At 37.8% G+C, this 23,918-nt stretch overlaps 1 protein-coding gene across 1 annotated transcript in view; it reads left to right on the top strand.

Moving 5' to 3' along the window:
- The window catches only part of LOC104624366 (teneurin-3-like), a gene marked incomplete at its 3' end in the record, with an annotated part of 16,901 nt that extends 388 nt beyond the window's left edge, over window positions 1–16,513 (top strand). The window contains exon 2 of the mRNA XM_010291716.1: window positions 16,235–16,513. Within this exon, the coding sequence (XP_010290018.1) occupies window positions 16,235–16,513 (279 nt within the window). The remainder of the gene's footprint in view (window positions 1–16,234) is intronic.
- Window positions 16,514–23,918: the final 7,405 nt, after the last annotated feature.

Genomic DNA, 23,918 nt, shown 5'->3' with positions numbered 1-23,918 from the left:
CACGTTTCACAAAGATGGGAGATAATATGATGCACAGGGAAGTTAAGTAAATGGCCCATGTTGGGCAGTGGGTCAGTGACAGCATTGCAGACTCAAGTGTGAAGTATTCAGGCCTTACTTCTAGTTTAAAAACTAGACCCCCAGCATAAATTCAATTCAAATTGGCCAAAAGTTTGCCAGTCCAATATACCTAAAATGTAAATAGCTTCAAAGTGAGTAAAAATGAACAAACACAACTGTTCCAAGAAGGCCAAGCTCAATGAACATGTTTGGGGAAACGTACGTGTGGATGAGCATACAAATAATGTATTAGCTCAGGGCCTTTATCTTTTAGCTCACAAGGGCAGTAACAGAGCACTGTACAGTGGGTAAATTAGTTGATAATTAATGCATTTGGGTTTGTTGGGGGATTTTTTTAGTGGGTGTCTATGCTATCTCACCAGATGTTAACAGGTTGCTAGAGCTCACTGTTGAATTTCTGACTCCAGGACTGGAGAGACATGAGAGTTCTAAATATCCATGGAGATGTTCAAAACCAGACTTGATATAGTCCTGGGCAGCTTGCTGTAGCTGACCATACTTGAGCAGAGGGTTTGGACTAAATGAGATCAAGAGGTCCCATTGGACCTCAGTGATTCTGGGCAATTGCATTTGGCTCCAGTTAGGGTTAAGCACTTACACATCACTTTTGGATTCAAAACTGTAGTCTCTGGAATTGGCATTTTGGCGTTTCCACAACTAAACTACTTAACTCCCCCCCCGCCCTTAGATTATTAAATGTGTGGAGTACTGTAGCCCAGCTTTTTAAAAAGGATGAAGCAAAACCAAGAGCTGTGTGAACCTATGCTTCAGTCTTCTGTATAAAGCTATCTCCTCTTTTAGGAGGAAACAAGAACAGATTTAAGGGTAGAAAAAGAAAGCTTCTTCCTTGTGAGGAAACCCTCAGTTTTAATTTTAGAAATCTTTAAAAATCGTTTCCCCATTGGTGTTTTTTCTTTGTTCCAAGTAGAATAATTTTACATTAGAATTCGAGCTGGGCCAGATGGTGTTGACTTTTCTGCCTACAAATGTTTGTGAGGGAAACAAAAATATTTCTCTTAGGCTCATGTGACTGAGGCTTGCTGCTACTGTAGTCTGTCTGCTTTTTGCTGTGTAATTTTTGTTTCTGTGATGTGTTGAAACTTCAAGTCATCACTACTTTCTAGTTTTAAAGTCATTAGTCGCCTTGATCTCATTACTTTAATGAGGTAAAATCAAGAGGAAGTTTTCTGAGACCTGTACTATAGATACTTTCTTAATACTAGTGACAAAATTGTATCAAAATAGGCACCATTTATTTAATGACTTAATAAACTGTTGCCTGAATAGAGTACTATTCTTTTTAAATAGCAGTAACAAAATGGAAAAAGTTATGTAGTCTGCATGTCAGACATGATGGTGGACTGGGACTTGGGGGTTTTTTCCTGTTCATTTTCTTCAGCAAAGCACATAATATTTAACTAATACTTATTGCCCAATATGCAATAAATTATGTGTCTATAGGCCTAAAATGGCAGTCTGGGATGTGTAGTGTCATCTTCACTTCTCAGTGGTCTCAGCACTGTCATCTGTGCCTGTTTGATTTTCCTCATTGTCCTTTCAATTCTTTTTGTACGGCTTATTGGCTTCCTCTAATGTGTGCTGGTTTAGCACCTTTGGGAACTACCTGCAGGTTTGATAGGGTCAGGTCATGAAGGGCTTGTTTTGCTGGCTTAGACAGCATGTTCCTTTGATTCATCTTTGAGAGAATTTACTGCTGCTGGCATTGGAAGCGTTTTGTGGAAAAGCTGTTCAAGGTCATTCCAAAGTTTTTTTAAATAATATATAAAACAGGCTTCCCAGTATTTATTTTTTTTCCTCTCTGTCTAGAAACAGATTGTAGATATGTGGCTTTGTTGACAGTCTAATTACATTCTAGCCTGCTAAATCAACAGAAAATAAATCTATAAGCAAAGAAGTCAAGTTTTATTAAAAACCTTTAATTGGAAATTAATTTTTTAAATTCATCATGACCAGTGTTTCTTTTTTTTTTTCTCCCCCCAGACTGTGTTAAATAACAATATCAAATTTCCAGTGTCTGCGGGAAAGCTACGGGAGCAGTTACATAAGTTTCTCAAGTCTCTCAAATGTGGCACAATTTAAAAACGTCAGTGCATTTTTACGGCTGATATTTTGGGGTAAAGCCCTGCCAAGCTTTCTGCTAATGGATCAGAACTTTCCCACCTCTTCTTCCTGAGTTGTCTCAGTACACATCTTTGTGCTTCCTGCTTCTCGAAATGCCATGGTAGCAATTCAGAAAGAGATGCTGCCGTAGGAAATAGGTGTGCCCAGTTCAGTAGTAGCTTTATCCCAGGAGATCTTTACTTGTGGAGAGGAAGTTCACCAGTTGTCGGTTCCAGTCACAGACTCTTTTTCCTTGTCTGTTGAATTTCTGTTGCTTGAGATTAATTGCATAAATAGAAATAAGAGCCTAAGAATGCATATGTTTGTCATTGTAATTCTAAAAGCAGCATTTAAAACCTATAGTAAAATGTTTTAATATGGAATTGGTATATATAACTGGGATTATCATATTAATTTTGAAACCCAATTGACAAGACTGGAAGAGCAGGTATGCTTATTTATGAAATTGTAACTTCATCGAGGCAACATGCTTTCAGTTAACATCAACGAGAGGAAAGACCTGCTGTGGTCTCCTTCCCTTCTTCTCAAGCCCCTTCATCTTTTGGAAGACTGGTTTTCTTTTTAAACTCTTTACACAAGGATTTTTTAGCCTACTATTTTTAGAACTTATAATTATTAGTTATTTATTTTCGCTTTGTTGTTAATCCACACATAAGATTCAAAACAATTGGTAAACCTGTGAATAATTAAACTCAGCACCTACCCATGTAAATTAAGACCATTAGCCTTTTAGCTTTAAAAGTATTTTTAAGCTAGATACTCAATTTTATATTGCATGTTTGAGAAGATACCTAATCTCATTCTTGACAACAGATGAAGCACCATGAAAGACTTATTTCCTTTCCAAGGTGTCATGATATGACTTGCTCTTTATGTGTTAGAGAGGAAGATGATACCTATTTTCGTATGGTTCAAAATATCCAGCTATAATGAACAGCCTGATTTAAATGTACAACTTCTCTAAGTGAATTCAGCAACGTAAACGCTTGTATTTTGGAATATGCCCAAATATCTTGCTGAATTCAGGATTAAAGAAGGCTTTATAAAGTTGAATTTCTCTGTTGTACAGAGAGAAATTCCTGTGTTTACAAAATTAAACTGCTGTGTGAAGTGATACAATGTACATAGGAGACTTCTATGCAAAAATATCTGAAAGTGTGACATGACTATGGAATGGGAGGGAAGGATTGTACAAATACAGAAAGTAAGTAGTATTTTTAAAATTACATTTGGAAAAAATAATAGGAAGTAATAATATAACAATATAAAAATAATTTGAAGGAGACTATGAATCAAACCTGGGCTCAGAAGAACTGAAAAACTTTTTATACAGGTGCATTAATCATGGAATCATAGAATAAGTTAGTAAAAAATTAAGCTAGTAAAAAAAAATACAGGTATGCAAAAACTTTTATTTACCATCAGATACCTGTTAAAGGGAAGAGAGGAATATGCTATATCTCTTAAGGAGTCATTGTTCCATTTCAAAGAATTTTGTTGTTGGACACAACAGCACGACAGTATAGGGATCAGTATAGGGATCCTGGAGAGTGATCCACATATCGTATCAATGAGTTTGCACACAGGAATGGGAGGCTGACCCTCCTGAGCATGTGTGGCAGGAAGCACGTCAGGTTTGCACATATTCATATTTTCATACAAAATAATCACAGCACTGTTTGTGAACTGTGTGAATTGAAAAGCTGAGCTGTGGGACACCTTTTGCTAATACAAAACCCAATGAGGTAGTGCAGGTTTTGTTAAAGTTTTGCTTTTTGAAAGCTTGAGTCAACTGTGGTTTAGCCTGCAGGTAAAGTTATTTGGTCTTTCTTAGCTGGCAGTGAGAATGAGCTTACAGTGTTTAAAAATCAGAACAATTCATTGTCAGCCAAGCCTCAACATCAGTGTATTTTCATGCTACCCCTTTCAGTTTTGCAGGAGACAGTTCTTGTTTGCATTGTAAAGGTTTTGCACCTTTACTCTTCTGGAATACTTAAATGCCTACAGTAGATTAAATGCACTAATATCTCCTTGGAGCTACAAAAGGAGGAGCTGAACTTGCCAAAGAAGCAAAGAAAAAGAATTTCTGTCCTTCGCAATATCCTGGGTCACTGATACTAGGTTGTTGAAAAGCTAAGCTGTGTACAGTACGTTACACTCTGCAGCTATATCATAGCTATTGTTCCGCTGCCACTCCCATGACAATTAGATTTAGGTGCTAGAAGAATCTCGCCGTTCAGCGAAAGAGGGACCTGAAACACTGATATATATGCTTTGACAATTTTATTTTATTATTCAAGTTATCGAACACTGTCAGGAATACATTTTTAAGACTTCAGAAACCTGAAACATTAATTGCAACTTCTATCCTAACGTAATATGACTCCAAAGTCTATTGTTTTTATATACTAGCTGCTCAAAATTAGTTATTTGGATAGCAAAATGATTAATCTTTTAGTCACCATAAATGTCAGCTGTTGGATTAAAGGATTTAAATGGTCATGCTTTTAAAACTAAAGCTTGAGTACTTGAAACTTATCTATCTGAAGCAGTGGAAGGATAGATATGTAAGACCATTTTTGACCTTCCACTATGTATGCCTTATTGATGAGCTGATTTTGACTATTGAGTAGGCAAGTGATTCTCAATGGAACTGAATCAGCCTGCTTTGCAGATTGCTTACAAGGAGGTATGAAATGATATATGTGACTTTGTGATCTCGTGATGAGCAAATTAATCACCATTCTGTGGCATGGCAAGCGCTGTCTTTCAAAATCTGAGGCGGATACTAGAATTAGTGTTTTATGTTCCTGGCTGCAGTGCAAGATGTGTCTTGACAGTCATCATGACAGATACTTTTTTGTTTATGTGAAACCACGGCCACCTGCAGTATCTGCTTGATTTGAGTGGGTAACTTCTATAAGCAGCATACGGTGCCAGGATATTCTGGATAATTTTGTGGCCTTGAGCTAAGCGCATAACCTTTTGCCAGAGGTGGCTTTTTTCCGTCTATAGTACAGGAATAATAACAATTACCCACCTCACAGGCATGTTGGGAAGATTAATTAGTTTATGTTTGCAAAATGCTTTGAAGATGAAAAGTGCTCTAAGTGCTAAGTAATATTATCATCTTTCATTGCTATACTAGTTACTTCTTAAAGCAACAATAAGAAGTTAATTGGTTTTCAGGTTCCAGGTGATAAGGATCTGTTGACTTTTAAAGTTATTCTATTAGCTACAGAGTGGTACTAAGAAAAACATTTCACTTTTATTTGATTAGGAGTATATTTAGCTCATGTTCAGTGATACAAACGCTTGCTCTAAGGTATTCATCTAGTTGAAATTGGCCCCTTGTGGGTCATGGTACGTAGATGAGCTACAGACCTGGAGACAAAGGGCAATTGTGATTCTCCAGGGAAAAATGAACCTTGGTTATTGGCAGCAGACTGCTTGATCAAGCATTTCCACAGAGCCTTGGTCCACGGAGTAAAAACCTTGTCTTTGACTATTCCAGTTGCAAAATAAGAGAATTAAGTTCTTGATCATAACAATTAAGGATTTATAAGGTGAGCAAGGGGCCTTCACAAGGACTTTCAGCCTCTTGGAAAGGAAGAGAAGTAGAGGGTGTGTAACTGCTCTTACATCTTTTCATAGCTCATATACTGAGATGTATGTGCTGCTCCTGTTCATAATAAAAACTGAGATAGATGGATCACATGCATGACTATGAAAGATGACTTCAGCATGTTAACGTCTGTGGAGAGAATAAAGCTAGAAAAGGGTGTGGTAAGAGATGGGGTGAGGGGAGGAATGAAGGAGGCTGAAGAGTCCCATCCACTGATATAGTGCTTAGGGCTGAGAGTCAGGGCTGTAGGCCAAGGTGTGAGTGATTGCTTACTCCATCACTGGCAAATAAATGTGGAAAGCAAAGCAGAGATGTAAAATAAGAATAATTCCTCAGAAAGTTCCTTGATACTTTCTGAAATTAGTTTGCAAAATGTCACAACTTAGTGGCTTGAGAGCCAGTATTCAGCATTACTGAGCTTATTAAAGCCAAAAGAGGACACGACAGAGTCATGGGAATGTGTTTACTTCAAGTTTTGTGTTTCTACTTTTTTGCTTTGCAGTGCCATAAATATGTCTGAGTCATAAATCCTGTCTTGTCTTCAGCATAATGGACGAGGGGAGACCTCATCACTCTCTACAACTAACTGAAAGGGGGTAGTGGTGAGGTGGGTGTTGGTCTCTTCTCTCAAGTAACTAGTGATAGAATGAGAGGAAACGGCTTCAAGTTGCACTGGGGAAGTTTAGACTGGATATTAGGAAAAATTTCTTTACTGAGTGGTCAAACGTTGGAACAGGCTGCCCAGGGAGGTGATGGAGTGTCGCAAATGGATAATTTAGGTTGCTTAAGCACCACCAAAGATCAGAAAGTGAATGATTTTAATATAAATTTGTAAAAAGTGCGACTTAACAGAATTCGATGGCAAGGTTCACTCTATTACTTATTCAACATGGAAAAGATATACAGAGAGAAACTAAATTACAATTAAATTGGAATGATTTACTTGTGTATCAAATCAAATTAATGTGTATGTATGTTGAGGAGAGAAAGTAGGGGAGACCGTCCCATTCAGTCATGAGGTTCAGAGCAGACCAAAATCCAGCCCTAGTGCCAGACTTGGTCAACCGTTTATATCTAAAGATTGGGAAAAGGGAAAGAAAATGAAGGGATCTAAAGATTGGGAAAAGGGAAAGAAAATGAAGTGATACCCTCCTGTTGAGTCACGAGGTTCAGTGTGGACCCCTTTGGTTTCTAAACTCCTTCTCAGAGACGAGTCTAGGTGCAGCTGAATCCACTCCTAGTCCCAGACTTGGTCAATGGTTTATGACTAAAGGGATAGAGTATCAAGGGTTCTGGTGTAGTGATATATGTTGTGCTTCGTATAACTTTAGGACGGCAACAATCTAATACAAAATGACAGTGATCAAATACACTAATGATGTTGAGATAAATCACAGTATCAAGTAATATAAAACTTAACAGCATAATCAACTTAAACTTGCTAAGATTCCTTAATCACACACACATACACATAAAGAAATATAAAGAAAAAGATTGCTAAGATTCCTTAATCACACACACATACAGGCATAGAGATAGCAACACATAAAGAGATATAAAGAAAAAGAGAGAGATGTGTACAAAGGTACCTATTAAATATCCCCCTCAAATTCGGTCAAATACTCACATCAAATGCTTTGCATTGCTTAACGGGTGCACAGTCAAGCCTCTGAGTTTATCGTGAACTTGAGGGTTCATGGGCTCTGAGAGGTGTCCCACTCGGAGGGAGGTGCTGGTTGCAGGCCACTGTGGTCCAGGAGAGCTCAAAGGGTCTCACTGGGGATCGCTGTTCATAGGACTGGGAGATGATTGACTTTAGGCATCAGTGAGTTTCCATAGTCCAGGCAGGTGGTTTCTCAAGTTTTAACAGTAAGGCTGCTAGGGCTGTCTGGAGATAATAGTCCAGGCAGGTGGTTTCTCAAGTTTTAACGGTAAGGCTGCTAGGGCTGTCTGGAGATAGCTATTAGTTCTGTTCTTGTTCTGTACCTTGTTTAGGCAATCAGTTCCTGATATGCTCAGTGCCATTCTCCTCCTTGCTTACACAAGAGTGCTTGGTATGGTTGAGGGGCTCTCAACCGCCAAACCCTTTGTTCAGAGGCCAAGGCTAGTCAGGCAACTTAAAGCGTCCCAGGTACAAGGCAAAGTGTGTGTGTGTGTGGTGGGGAGTCACTGTCAGTCACAAGCTGCCCAGGGAGGTGGTGGAGTCACCATCACTAGAAGTGTTCAAAAAACATGTAGACGTGGCACTTCAGGACATGGTTTAGTGAGCATGGTGGTGTTACATTGATGGTTGGACTTCATGATCTAAAGGTCTTTTCTAACCTTAATGATTCTGTAATTCTGTGATTTTGCTAGAAAATCTAAATTAAGACAATTCTACACTACATTTATCATGAGCATTTACAGAATGGAAACATTTTTTGGGGGAGTGATGGAAAGTGTGAGAGAGAGAGAGAGTAAAAGAGGTTTTCATTTCTGCAGAAATCCTTGGGTCCGTATTCTCATTTGTTTCTTGCACTTGCCTACAGCGATGGTCTGAGTGCCTTGTTCTGTCCATGCATTGTAGAGCTGATTCCCATGTATGTGGGATACTCGTTTATGAAATCCTACAAATAGACATGTATGGGGTACTCCGAATAGGTATGTAGGGTTTTTTCTTTCTACAAGTTCAGAGCCTGTTGAACTAATCAAGTTTCCTGCCATGCTGTGAGACATATCCTTCTGTAGGTCTATCCACTCACTTCTGGTGGCAGACATACCTTTCCCTTGTGGAAGGGCAGAAATAATGGTACAGTTTTCTCCCCTCCCCGTATGGAGGAATAACAGTGAGCCTCAGCTCTATTTTGTGTGCTTCTCTTCATGCTGCCTCCTTCCTCCTCACCTTTCTCCATTTCAAGCCGTATGTCATGTCATTAGCATCATACTGATCGTAATGTGGCAGTTCATATCTGTCAGGTCTGTGGTTGTAGGCTTTCTGCAGACTGGATATCCATCATCTCTACATTGCTTCCCCTTCGGTCATATTTTTTTCACATCTATCAAATTTAGGCTTTATTTGTATTTTGTAATAAATGGATGCTGAGATGTTGATGATTTGGTCCTAGGATCCGAAGATTAAGACAAAGACCTAAAATGTCTATGCTGTCATTCTGATCATGATCAAGACTTTGTGTTCCTTGCTAGTCATTTGGTAGCAAGGTCTTATTTCTGTTTTAAATCCACAGAATCTTTTTTTTTTTTTTTGCAGCCCATGATCCAGACAGCTGTGTTAGTTTCTCTTGATTTAGTTTGTATATTACGTAATCAGTCATAAAACCAGATTTTTATATAAAATTGCCGAATTTGGAACCACAATGTTTAAATTACTAATTCATTTGCTGGAACATGATTGCTGATGCTATAGCTTGAAGCTTTGAATTGTACAGTTGTGAAATTATCTTCAGCTGACTTTAATCTTACTCTGTGGTAACTTCAGAAGGGCTTGATGAACAGTTCTTTATCTTTATACTGGATTAAGAAGTGCTTCTTATGTTCTAGTCTGTGGATTAGTACTGAGGATCCCTTGCCACCCTCAAGCCTAACAGGGAATAAAATTAGGAGTCTCCCATACTGCACAGAAGAGTCTGCATGTTTGAACCATAATTTGGAAAACCCGTGGCAGGAAGAGGCTGTGTTTCATTCACATTGATTCTGCTCCATTTCTTAAAATAAAAACTTTCCCAGGCTAGTTTTTCAATCAATGTCTCCTTGTGATTCTTTAGTTTAATGCTAGTAAAATTACATAGCTGATTTAAATATCAGGTTTGAAGTACTGTATATCCCATAAAACAGTAAGGGGGGGGGGTATTTTGTAGAATTGACTCGCGTTTTGAGTCCTATGTAAAGCTCTTCTACCAAGAGTGGCATAGTAAGTGCAGTTCAGAGAACTCATAGTATCTGGCACTAACTCTTTCAGAAGTCACTGAGACCAGGACTTGGCTCCCCATATGCTTTTGAAAGCCCACAAGGAATGGGAGAACTGTGTAGTTAATGTTTGCTCAGAACGAGCACTTGAAATTTATGTGCTAAGATTTAATATAATTGAATGCTGTTTGTTGTTATGTAGTTTACTGGGTACGCTGGAGAAGCAACTGTCTTTCCTACGAATCTTAGAGCTCCACTCAAAATCAGATAATGACAAGAAAAGGAGGTTAAGATGGAAAAGTGAATAGAGCAGAAAGGTCAAGAAAGAGAGATTAAGAGGTGACAAGGAAGGAGCTTGTGATGAGTGAAGAGAAAAACATAGGAAATAAAAACAGGAGGAAAATGTGATACAGTGTATTAGGATGGTTTAAATTTCACAGATAATTTTCACAAAAACAAAAGAGAAAATCAGACTGAAGTAATAACAACAAAATACTATGCCAGATCAGAAAGAAAAAATGTTAACATAGGCAAAGATCATGACTTGTCAGTCTTCACTGTGATTTCTTACATCCCAGCAAACAGAACTCTGCAAGTAGAGCTTTGAAAACTCCTGTTTAGTAAATATATTGTGAAGTTTTTGTAACAGAATGGATGGTATCACATCTATTACCCATTCTGTCTTTTGTATAATAGAATTTACCCACCTAACATTCTGACTTCAGGAGACAGCATTTGTACACTTTTTATCAGAGTTTTATAGAGCACCCAGGGACTCTGTTTTGCTATTTTCTTTTTAAAAATCTTTGACCTTTCATTTCCAGCAAGTTTTTTGTCCTACTGTACATTACTTCCAATTCTGTGTCCTTCCTCTCAAGACCTTACAAAGGGAGCACCTTTCTAATTGTGACACACTGTATTTGCCCCAGTAAATGGAAAAAAAATATATAGTTTATTTACAAAGAAGTCACATATTTTTCCTTAAGAAACCAGCTAGAATTGACACTTGAAAGTAGATGATGTTTAAGATCCCATAGGATTGTGTGGAATTCTTGCTAAACCAGTCCAGCTCTGCTTTGATCATCTAAGAGGATGACATCTAGCCCATGTTCTCAGTGGTCCCGTAGTGACTAGCTAGTGCCCTGAGAATAGAAGGGACAGTTTTGCTGCCTGTGGTTATACAGAAAGCAGCTCCCTTCTTTGACTAGCACATAATAGAACTCTCTATTTTTCAGGAATTAGTAAAGTGAACAGGCCAGTCCATTTGCAGTTAACAGAGCTATTCCTTCATAGTTGTCATGTGTATGAGCTAGGAAGGCAAGGTACTGTTGAATCAGGTCAGTAGTCTTGAGGCCCTGATTGTACAGAAATGATGAAGCATTTCAAAGATGTGGTGCAGCTGTGTGCTGGCTTCCGCCCTGCAGAAGGTGTTCCAGAGGTATTGAGAACAAGTTCCAGGTAAGGAGCTTCAAAGAGGAAAACCATGCCCACTATATAGTGTCTAAACATGGATGCAAACAGAAATAAGTACTTTTCTGATATCAAAATTGCAAGGACCATGCTGTTTTTTGCTGTAACACCCTGACAGCAGTGCTGTTTATACAATAAGCTTATATGATAAGCATTGTATTATGAGGACATGTTTGTCTGCAGACAGAAAATAAAAACCTGAGAAAAACATTTTTCCTCATTTGCTTCCTAAATAAGTGAGACTTATTTTAATTAAAAAACCCAACTAAATAATCAGGATTAAGTAGGGAATCAAGGAAATGTAAGGGAGAAAATTGGTTCACTTAAGGACCATGATCATAGTTTTGCATCTATATAGCTTTAGTTGTTTCACAATTTTTCCAAGTTTAGTATAAGTATTTCTGACATGTATTATCACAGAGAGATTATAGGGAAAATGGGCTTGATTGTTGAATGGCACAGAGGTGTTATAGGCAGACAGAAGAAGGCAAGATACAAAGGAAGACTAGATTAAGGGGACTGACAAGTAATGAAGGATGCAGAGACAGCAGACATGGCGTGAAATTTCATCAGAAAGATAAGCAAGAGCCAAACAAAACAGAATTTTGAGTATGGACTTGGATGGGTTTGGGACCTCTGCCTTTTTGGTGCTATGTCTGTCCTGTTCTGACAAAACCGAAGTCAGCAAAGACTCTCAAAACTATAATTCCTCTGGTTTAAAAGGTAGGGGTGTGGGTGTATTTTTATGCTAACTAGGCAGATGCTTTGGAGGCTTTTCAGAGTTTTTTTTTCCTTTCACTCTTTTCCAAAGTAGTCTATTGTTGCTAAAACCTGACTTGTCGACTTACCAGTGCTTAATGAATTACTAAGGATAGTGCTGATGTCTGGAGATGCTGACAAATTCTCTGTTGGATATATTTTGTTCATTCGTTCTGTTTGGTGTGTTTTTTTTCCTTTTTTCATGGTTTTTAAGAGAATATCTCTGTGTAGATTTTTAGTATAGATCCAACTTAGAGCAAGGACTGACAGCTGAAGAACCATTGGGCCTTTTCTTTTGTTTGGTAGTCCTCTTTAAAAACGCATTTCCACAGATAATGTTTCCAACTTGAAGCTTAAGTTATTATGGATGTCTTTGAGTAACTTCCCCAATTTAGGCCAGGGCAACGTGTGCCACAAGTGCAGCAGGTTTCCGTTTAATTCCAGCTGTTAACTTCTGACTTCTTAAAATAATACATAATGTCTGCATACATCAAACTTGCTTTTGCAGTCTTTGATTAAACTAAAAAACAAAATAAAAATTACATTTCTAGACTATATAACCTATGTGATTCCGGCAGGGAACTGTATCTGCATACACACTCTCACACTCTCTTCAAAAAAATAATTATTATATATAAGAATTATGTTGGTATACTTCTTTGTATGTGTTTAATGTAGTTAAGGAGGTACACCAATCGTATGTGGATCATTGCTTACACAGAAAGGGGTTGCAACATAACAGGTTGATGTGTATAGTTACTGTTGGGAAATGCTGTGTTTTTAACAGTGATTGCTGCACAAGCTCCTGCAAGTTATAGAGTTATTACATTAATGTTGTTCTTATCTGCACAAATGGAGGATGTCAGCATTCCTTACACTACCTCACAAATTGATATTCCTAGCCAAGAGAAATGCTGTATCTAATGGTAGTATGTTAGTAAGCAGCATTATTGTCAGTTTTTAAAACATAACTTCATGATACATTCATCCCAAATAGTCCAAAACCTCCAAAGGTGTCTCCAGAACAAGTCTTCCTGAAACGTGTCTAACTGTTTTTTTGTTTTACACTTCATACTTTTTTAAAGGAAAGGAAAAAAACCCACAAAGCATTATGCCTATCTGTTTGTTGTGTATCTACATTTTCTTCTCAGAAATTAGTTCATTACAATCGCCAAGTTGTTTTTAAGTCTTTATGAACTGTTGAGGCACTTAATGTCGGTGGGAGAAATTGCAAATGTGTGTATAATGTAAGAAACAGATTATTAAATCCCTCACATTGAAGTCATTCTGGAAAGGTTAATTAGAAACTCTTAAGAACACAAGAATGAGAACATCCTGTCTTCATAATCTTTTTTCCGCTGGGCTTCTACAACCTCCTTCTCAATTTTTATTTTTATTTTGTAGTATTGTTAATTATCAGGTAAAAGCCCCAACTATTCTGCTGCCCACTAGGTCTGTGTTGCAGCCATGTTCAACTTCCCCTGGATCCTGGAAGACTTCCTGTTTTCATTGTTCAGGAATTTTAAGATGATGTAAAATTTTTGCATCAAGTATGTCTGATTTCCTTTGGGATACAAATTCTTATGGAAATGCATATTTTTCCATGTCAACTCTTTGGTCTGGGTTTTGTGTTTTTTAATTTGTGTAGGCAAATTACATGGAGTACAATCCTCTTAGTAAAGCTCTTAGGAAAGCTTTAATTCAGAAGATGATTTAGCCTGGTGTTTCTAAAGCTGCTACAACATTTCTGGGCTATGCTGTAAAACTTCGCAGTGTAGAGAAAAGCTCTAATATATTGAATGAGCAATATACAAACCTGCCCCCCTTTTCTATTTTGGTCCTATGGCATGCCATTTTTGTTTTCTTACCATTCGTAAGAGGAGGAAAAAAAGAAGAAAATATTTTACATGGAGGTAAGCTGTTGTAAACTTCAAGTGAAAAATAAAAACCATTAATAGATGGTAGGTGGTATGTATAATCTTCTTGAAAGTGCTCATGGAGGATGTTGTTACATAATGCCTCAAGTAGTTTCTCTTAAAAATAGTAGTTGCTTAAGCAGAAAAAAAGGGGGGCAGGGGGAGGGAGTAGTCTCTTCAAATTGAAGTTACTGCACAGATATCTCCCTGGGTGATTGGAGTGCAAAGAGGCCCTTCTTGCAGTGGGGGGAACATGGGGCTGTGTGGTGCAGGCTGGCTGAGGAGCTGCAGGTCGGGATGCTTGCCTGCTGCAGCTGGTTTGTGGCTCAAGAAGCAGCATCTCTGTCTGTCCATGTCCTTCCTTGTCTCCAGATCTCAGCACCGTGAGGTCACGGTGACCATAGGCATAACACCTGGTAGTTGTTGAAGTCAACAGCAGTTTTGTTACTTACTCGAGTAACCTTGTCTTTGGTCAAAAACACCTCTTTCCATTTTGCTTCCCCAAACTCTGTTCTTAGGACCAATAAGATGCTGCATGTACAACTGTGTATGCACCTTACCTGCTTCATGTGTGCATAGGTCCGCCTGTATACATACACACATGCACGTGGGCTTCTCCTATATTTGGTTCTGATTGAGGCAACTGTCTGAAAATGTAGATTCAATTAATAATGTACCAAATGCATAAAACCCATGTTCTAGACTGTAAACCTTAGCAAGTATTTATGAAAATGAAAAATAATAAGCATTTCAGACACTTCACTATTTTCAGCTCTGACTCTTTTGCCACTGGGTGGTTGGTTTGGCCTGTTTGCTTCTCTGATTAGTTTCAAATCTCACAAAACCTGAAAATTCACGTGGCACGACAGCTTTAAAAAATGACAAGATACTATCAGTGTGCATGGTAATCCCCTGTTCTTACAGTCTTCATACTGTTCAGACATAGCCAGAGCTATGCTTACTCCTTTTATATTTACCTCCCCTGCTTGTATACTATTCAAGTACTTTTTCACAGTTGCATAATAAATAAAGTTTGATTTGTACCTAATTGTAGTAACTGATTTTCATTATTTATGAAAGTCATTGTTAGAATTCATTCATGGTTCTGACTACGAAAAAACTTATAGCGACAGCTTCATATGACCGCAGCAATAAAAAAAATAACTGGCTCACTTAATGCCCTGGCCATTGACTTGCTTTAACACTTAATATTTCAGGAATTATTTACACTTCTGTATTCACACTTCTGCAGTTCTATTACTTTCTGATTGATAGGATTGTGTTCTTGTTCTATTATCTTTAATTATCTTGCTAATGTATTTTTGTTAAATTTGGAGAAATTGGGATGCCTGCCAGGTTCAAAAATTGAATGTGTGTTCTGATTTGTTCCCAGAGCTATGAAATAACTGTGGGCTAGGGTGGGAAAGCATTATGGGGATAGGCATGCAAATGAGCTTGCCAAGTGTCTATACATCACAAAATATCTTAAATGTATGGACATAAAAATAGGATGAACACACAGCCATTAAAAAGGCAGTCATTTTTGAGTGTCGCATGATTTAGATACTTTAAGTTATTGAAGTGTCACAAGTTTATTACATCTAATTTATTAATACAGTCATTTGGGATTCACTTACGTCTCTTGCTCTGCCCCAAAACAGAGACTAAAAGTCTGTTTAAAATGCACAGACTCTGCTTCAGCAGTAAAAGCCTAAAATGTTTCTCAAAATAGAGACATGAAAAATAACAACTTTAGTCTAGTCCTTGCAGGTAACGGGTGGCCGTGTTCCTGTTTGTTTATATTTGTGTATTAAAGTAGGTCAGAGAGATCCAGTAAAGACCAAATAAGTTTGGTTCTCATTTAGTTTTTCCATTGCCACATAGGTGACATCTGTACGAGGAAAATAGTCTGTTGCTTTGGCCTCTAACCAGGACCAAAAAAAAAACAAAACCATAACCCTAACAAATACCTTGTTACTGCTTTCAAGCTTTGAAAAAGAATAAAAAAAAAAAGTTTGTAATTTATTTTTAATCTGTTCATGTGCTGAATTGGCTTCTCTTAGTTTGCAGGTTCTGTTACATTTCTCACCTACCCAAGAGCACTTTTGATGTGTTGAAACAGTTGACAAAACAGTGCTCAGGTGTGGTAAGAATGAAAAGGGGCACTGCAGAGAGCTGGAGACAATAGAATCCACTTGATTGTAATACATGTGGAGTTTTGACAAAACACTTTGTGTGATACCTGAGACAATTATAGACATGAAGAATTTTTACTTTTAGGTTCTTTAAAAAAAAAAAAAAATTCTCACCTTTTGTTATCTTTTTTTCCCCTAATCAGGACAGAATTTTACCCTAAGGCAGTTAGGAGTTTGTGAACCAGCAACTCGTCGAGGACTGGCATTTTGTGCGGAAATGGGGCTCCCCCACAGAGGTTACTCTATCAGTGCAGGGTCAGATGCTGATACTGAAAATGAAGGAGTGATGTCTCCAGAGCATGCCATGAGACTTTGGGGCAGGGGGGTCAAATCAGGGCGCAGTTCCTGTCTGTCGAGCCGTTCCAACTCAGCCCTCACTCTGACTGATACCGAACATGAAAACAAGTCCGACAGTGAAAATGGTAAGTTCTTACGCATATGCACATATATACATCAATGTTTTATTTGCTGATTTGGTTGACACTCAATAATTTTAAATCATTAAAGGAATGGTCTTGAATACCTTTTTTTTTATTCCTCCTCACAGAAAAGTCGATATTCATTATCAGTCCTAACTAATGCAAGCTTTGGGTGTGATGTTTTAGCTCTAATTTTGAAAGAGTTTAATCACAAAAAAGATTATCTCTCTTTTATCTCAGGCCATGTCACCTGTTACTCTTTGAGGAACAGCTAAGTGAGTGGTGATAAAGCTGATGCCCAAGGCCAGCTTGCAATCAAAGGTTTCATTGTAAACTCTTCTTCAAGACATCTTAGAGAAGTTGCAGAATCTTAGAATGGATGAGTGAATGCAAAGAATAGCTTATTAACAGGGCTCATGTGATTGGAAAACAAATTTGTGCTTTAAACTTCCTGGTTGATGAGAGCAATTGGAATTGTGGTGAAGGGGACATGTGGCCTTTGATGTGCCTGGGGGACTGGATTACTGTGCAATTAAAATCTGGGGAAAAAAAAAAAAATCTAAATGGCAGCTTTGTAGGATGTGGGGTATGGCCATTGTATATTAAAGCTTAGTGTTTAAATTAAAAGAGGTTAATACAATTGACTGATTCATTTTTAAAACTTTTCAAAATTTTTTTACCTCCAGTTGAGATTATGAACGGAATCTAATGTGGTGTTAAATGCTAAATGCACAAATCTTAGAAAACATTTTGTCTTTAACTTCTTTCTATTTGCAGAAGATTTTCAGCTTTACTAGAATTAAAATGATTGTTCTATTAATGTCATAACTTTCTATATGACAAATTCAAAAGAGGAATAAGGAAAAATGAGTAAAAATTAAAATCAGTGATGGCTATTGCCTGCATGTCTACACATCATTTTATTAATTTATTAAACCTGTCTGCTCAGCTGTACAGAAGTCAGAGCAATTTTATTTCTGTCCTCTGGTAATAGCTGTAACACATTGTGGGAAACTGCAATGGGGCTGTGAATGTATGGTAATCCTTTTTTCTTTTTTTTTTTTTTTTTAAAAAAAGGGACTTTTATTTTAAACTACAAGCAATAAAGTTTAGTCCTACCTATTTATTTTAATTTCAGTTTGAGAAGGCAAAACCACAGCTATATTTTGGTATTTATTCATATTTGTTGCCTTTTCTCTGGTGCCTGGTTCTGACTGAAGATGCCTGTGTAAGACAGCTGTCTCAGATGGGATCCTCCTTTTTGTGTTGGACTTAATGCTGCATGGTACCCGAGGAGGCAGCTCTCGGTGTTCGCAGGTGTCTTCCCTCATGCTTGGAAAACTTGTTTTGAGTCAGAGGCAAGTTTTGAAAGAGGAGGATAGGAGTACTTCCCTACCTCTTTTTGGCAACGGAGTTTCTGTTGGATGACTCGATATTTCAGCTGCAAAGCAATCTAGAATAAATTGTTGACCAGTCCTGTAATTTTCCTTTTGAAAGGTCTATGCTGAAACAGGTTCTATTGAGTCTTTTGTAAAACCCTAGGTTAATCTCTTAAAAATACATATTTATATATACACACATGCGCACACACACAGTTCCCTTAGAAAGTCATGTCTTTACATTACCAAAAAGGTGAATGCTTCAGAAGAGAATAAGTTTGGTATCTTTTTTATAACCTCTATGTTTATAATTTTTAAAAAGGCAAAATGCCTGATTACAATATGCCAAAACTTCCTCCAGGAGCTTAAAATTAGAACTTTATTTTATTTTTTTCCTGTGTGAGAAGATTCTGAATATGTTAGAAAAGACACTATTCTGCTCCAGTTAAAATTATGCAAGGAATGTCTGATGTTTGATACAAGTTCAAAGAAGAGTTTAGTCACTAAAAAGGATTATAGTTGATTTATTTATTGATAGAGAGGCCAGCAGTCCAACTTAAGAAGGTACTGGGACTGCTGTGAGGCTAATGAAATTGGCTTGAGAGTCCCCTAGGCCTGTGAAACATATGTAACTCGGACTATGTCGTGGGTCACCATTTCAGTGGCTATGTTACAGAAATGAAAAGCATAATCTTCTTTGGTATTTTTCTCTGGATTTTTGTTTCCACTGAACATGGAAGATTTGGCTGAGATATGGTTATGTACATGTAGTTGGAACTCAGTATGTTAAATGCTCACAGTAGAATAGAAAACATAATTTAAAGCCAGGGAAGCCATATCATCCTGGCAGGCACAGGTGCGCTAATGAAAAGACCAAACTGAAGGTGAGAGTTTTGTTAATTTATGGCCTGAAGTCAATAGCTGTGCTAGTATACTGTTAAAATCTGACAAATCTGATAAGGCTTTGAAACCAGTGTTAGAGTTACTGTGAGTCCTCTGTAACTGCGTCCCCCTTTGCTGTGTGTGAAAACTTCCTGACTGAATTTTGATGGACGACTTTTACAGGTAAATGTTTTTCTATGCAGCATGTTTGCTTGTAAGGTAGATAAGGAGGAATAGGTTATGAAGAGCAAAACACACCACCAGATTGTACTTTCCTCACCTAAAGGCCCCAGTTCTTGAACGATCCCACTGTTCAGCCAGTAAAACTATTCACTGTTTAAATAGTCCATAACCATAAGCAGTTCTTATTGGAGTTAATGGGACTGTTCATGATGATGAGAACTGTGGCTTATCCTACAGGTTTATGAACTCAGGATTAACCATTTGTTTAATGTACTTGGAGTTTTCTTCTTGCGAGCTAGGCAAGAAGAAAAGCTTGGCATCAAAACATGATTTGCTTTCTTTCCTTGTAACCATTGTGTGTATTTGCTCTTCAGAAATAGCTGTGGATTGCATATGCCTCAGAAAGCAAAACTCTGGGTTTGGTTGCATAATTACAATGAATAAGTGGAAATAGTCTGTTGAAAATACTAAGTTTTATTTGTTGAGGTCCCAACATTATGTTTCAAAGATCCTATAAAAGCAACCTGAATTTGTGAAGAATATTGGCAGGATTTGAAGTTTCTTTAAACGAATGATATTGCACATGATTAATTTTAAATCTGACAGCAGATTTATTTTTTCTTAAGAAAACATCAGAACTGTTCCAAACACAGGGTTTATAGATGTATTCTCACATCAAAGTATTAGGTTACTGCTCAGTAAATCATTCTGAAGAGAAATATTTTTCTTCGAGCTCATTCAAGTTCCATATATGACTCTTGGCATCATATTCTGAGAGATTTGTCACATCAGCTTCCCTGAAGAAGGACCAGCATCTGTTAATCTGGGCAACCTACCAGTGTCATGTACAGTATGATGTGTCAGCTGGAGCACATGGAGCATGCATGTGCTTCTTCAAGCTTTCTTCTCCATTCCCATTGCAAGTTATTTCATAAATGCCGCATCAAGATATTTATATTAGTAATTCTAGGAGCTGTGGCTTTGAAATACAAGCAGCCCATCTTTTAATGCTTGCCAGTAACTTTATGTTGTTAAGCTGTTCTAAGATTACTAAAACTTGTCTTTCGTACTTAATAAATATTCCAGCAGAGTATGAGCTAGAAGTTGTACTTAGGCTTCAAATGACGCTTTTGCTTAAAGGGTCAATATATTTTTAAGGTATCTTAGAATCCACTTATTTATTTAAATTATTTTTAAATCCGTTAAACTGCAATCCCTGGTTTCATGAAACGTCAGAAAGCTAATAAGCAAAACATGAAAGTTAATTGAGCAAATTATTCCTGAAGTCCAGCTCCTTGTGGAGTGAGTTATTTATTGTAAAGTTACAGGACCAATTTTGTATGCATTTTTTGTGCTTGCCTGAAATGTGGCAATGATTGTGACTGGAAAGTCACTCATTAAAGTCTTAAGCAAGTCCATGTCATCTTCTGTCCCTTTGGAAGCAGTATTGACAGTGCTTCTGAAAAAGAGTTGGGCGCTCTGGATAGATGTGTGCCATAGAGTTGACTCTTCCCACAGCCACAAAGACTAGCTGGGTGTACAGATATTAGTTCTGATGACACTAGAGTGTGGGAGTTTCTTTTCTTACTCAGTGAAAGTTTTGCACTGATAGGGGTTTGCTAGACCAGAGGAGATCAAGGTGTAGCAAAATAAAAAGAAGAAAGGGAGAGAGGAGTTATGCGATCATGGCCTCAGGCAGTTGTTCTGAGTTGGTTAGATAAATGATTTGAAACTTGGACCCATCTTTCAAAGATACAGTAAAGTAGATACTGCTGGTAGAATGTTCATTGCTGAGGATTTCTGTAAAGAGAAAATACCAGTTTATCAGCCGCGGGAGCACCTGCTTGCTTCCTCTCCAACTTAGCCAGTTTCTGAAGATAGCATTCTTGTGAACCTAATACTCTCTTGTCCTTCCAGAATGGTGAATTTACTGGCATTCAGATCTCTGAAAACCAAGAAATACATTGGTAAGATACTTGTCAAGACATTTTAAATCTGTTCTCTCTAACCCAGTACATCTATAACATACACTTGAACTCTGCATTCTTAAATAATGCACATCATTCAGGAAGTAGTTACACATTTTCACCTGTTTAACATCCTTCTTTTTGCTAAGGCAAAACTTGACTTAGATGAACTCTACTGAATAGGAGCTGCTTGGTACCTGCTAGCCAAATGCTGAGCCTACTGATCAAAACCAGCCACATAGCTGATGAATTAATATTCATCGTACTGCCATACCACCATTTACAGCTTTTTCATTCTTTCCCACAGTATTCCATCTAGCAATTATCTACCCTTCATTAAGCATGCCAATATCTCTTAAATCCTGCTTTGCTGCTAAGAAATTTCACGACCGGGAAATCAGTCTGTTTTATTGTTGACAGAAGTCAGTTTTTGAAATAATATTTAATATCTAAAAAGGCATATAAATTTTTTGTTGGTTACAGACACATGGAACAGAAAGCCATACACAAATGTAGTAATCCCTGGTTTGCTGCAATATTATCACAATTTTTTTGTAGTTATGCCAATTTTCAGATTGTTATGTTATGATTGTAGTTCTGTGGATGTATTTCAGTAAATCTTCCTAGCATTTACTGTTAATGCAATTGAAAATCATGTTGATGATTCCTTTGGCTAGTGGTGGCCAAAGAGGGAACAGCTGGGCTGACCTTTTTCCAGTAACTTTTTGGGATCTCCTGGATTTCAGAGGTTTGAGTGTCACTGAACTTGCTGTTGAGGGAAAGGCGTGAGATTCCAAAGGGCCATCTTAATGATGCTTTCATGGAGTCTGGTAAAGAACATCAGGCCAGAGGCTGAGGGTCTTTGGAAGCACTTAACCAAATCTTGTGATGTACAGGAACTATAGGCTTAACAACAGCTGACAGCAATAAAACTAGAATTGGAGTCTGCAGAGGAAAACAAATCTAAGAAAATTTCAAGAGATTTCACTCTTGGCTGTTAAGGCTGTTAACCTTCTATTGTTAAGGTGTGGTGAAAGAGGTGCTTAAAGACCAACTGTCATAGCTCAAGATTCTCCCAAGGTCTGAATTTCAAGAGAAAGAACCATGCAGAAAATGGAAGGAAGGTCAAATTTCTGAGGAGCTTACAAAGATGCGCTTGGGGACGTACAGGCATACAAACAAAATTGAGATATAACCAGCCAAAAAGTGAGGGGTTGTACAGAAACATAAATGCTAAGAAAAGGGAAAAGAGGGAGTTGATTTATTTCCTAACAGTGAAGGAAGACTGGTAATGTATTGCTGGTATGTTTTCTTCCAGTTATTTTTGTTTCAGCATTTGCTACCTGAGTAATGGATCACATACTATTAAATAAAGGATTAGAGGTTACTTAGGTAAATAAAATTTGTCCTGCATGTATAGAGTGTCTGCAGCCTCTGGGTTTTTTATGACTCCTGTCTGAGAAATCACTGAGGATAGATATGGTTCTGGAAGGCAAAAACAAACAAACAGGACAACTTTGGAAGGGGCAAAGAGGAGGAGGAACCTGCCTAGTCAGTTAGACAGGAAACATCCTAGAAGAAAATGGTTTAAAAGTTTATGCTGTGTAAAAATAAGCATGCATTTGTACTAAATGAGTCTTGTCAAGCTATGCTGATTTCCTTCTCTGATAGTTTAAGCCACTCCTGGATAAGGGAAAAGGAGCAGATGCTAACAGTAATAGTACTAATATTTTAATATTAGTGAGGCTTCTGACACTGCCTCACTCCTGACATACTTCTAGAGATACAGGGTCTGGGTTTGTTCTTGCAAGAGAAATGTTGGAAATATTGGAAAAATCTGTAAAGAATTATTATCAGTATTTCATAAACTGGCAAGTTGAATCAAATAGAACTCCACATAGTGTGTCAAGATTTTCTTACTGACTCGGATAATGCATATATAATGATGTAACGTGGAAGAAATCACATATGCTTTGTAGGACAGGATGAAAGCCGGATAAATAATTCCACATGAAAAAACACAGTTCAATAAATGCACAGTTCAACAAGTGCAAACACCTACATTTAAGTGAGAATAATCAAATTTCCCAAATGTGAGAAAGACAAGTGGCTCAATCAGAGTCCTTTGGTAAATCGTAGAATAATTCAGCTTAGAAGGGACCTTCTGAGGTCATGTGGCTCAAGCATCTTCTTAGAGCTAGACTAACAATTTAGTGGAGGTTGTTCAAGGACTTGTTCAGCTGAGTTTTGAAAATTTACAAGAAGAGACATTCCAAATTACCTCTGGGCAACTGTTCTGGTGCTTAACCAACTTCACTGTGAATCTTTTTCTCCTCTTTATATCTAATCAGAGTTTTGCTTGCTGCAGTAGTGACCACTGCTTTGGGTAGTGGAAGACCAAAGTTAGATTTCCACCTTTAGCCTTTTCCAGGCTTGCGAGCTTCTCCTTGAGTTGTATGCTTCAGCACCCCGATCATCGTGGTCAGCCTGCATTGAATTCATTCCAGTTTATCAATGTTGTATGAGTACTGGCAAGCCCCAAACTGTATGTTGTACTCTAGATGCGGTCTTCAAATGCTAAATAAAAGGGACTAATCACTTCCCAGGGTATGCCGGCTCCATTCTTCTGAATGCAACCCAGTATGTGGTTAGACCTCATTGTTGAAAGGGCACACTGCTGAACTTGTGGTCCATGTTGACTCCCCAGGTCCTTTACTACAAAGCTGCTTTCCAGTGGGCTCCCAGCTAGTACTGTCAGATGAGGTTATTCTGCTTTTGGAATTCATGAGGTTTTTTCAGCCAATTCTTACAGCCTGTTGAGATGCTTCTGAAAGGCAGTCCTGCCCTGCAGTGTGTTGATCACTCTCTCCAGCATGGTGTCATCCACAAACTTCCTGAGGGCACATTCCATCCTATTCATTCTTAATATGTTAAATGTAGTACAGACATAAAACAGCATCAGCCCCAATGTTAGCCCCTGAGGAATGTGATTAATAT

Source organism: Phaethon lepturus, unplaced genomic scaffold, assembly GCF_000687285.1.
Source record: "Phaethon lepturus isolate BGI_N335 unplaced genomic scaffold, ASM68728v1 scaffold11967, whole genome shotgun sequence".
NCBI classification, from domain to species: domain Eukaryota; kingdom Metazoa; phylum Chordata; class Aves; order Phaethontiformes; family Phaethontidae; genus Phaethon; species Phaethon lepturus.
This window is presented reverse-complemented; position numbering and strand designations above follow the sequence as displayed.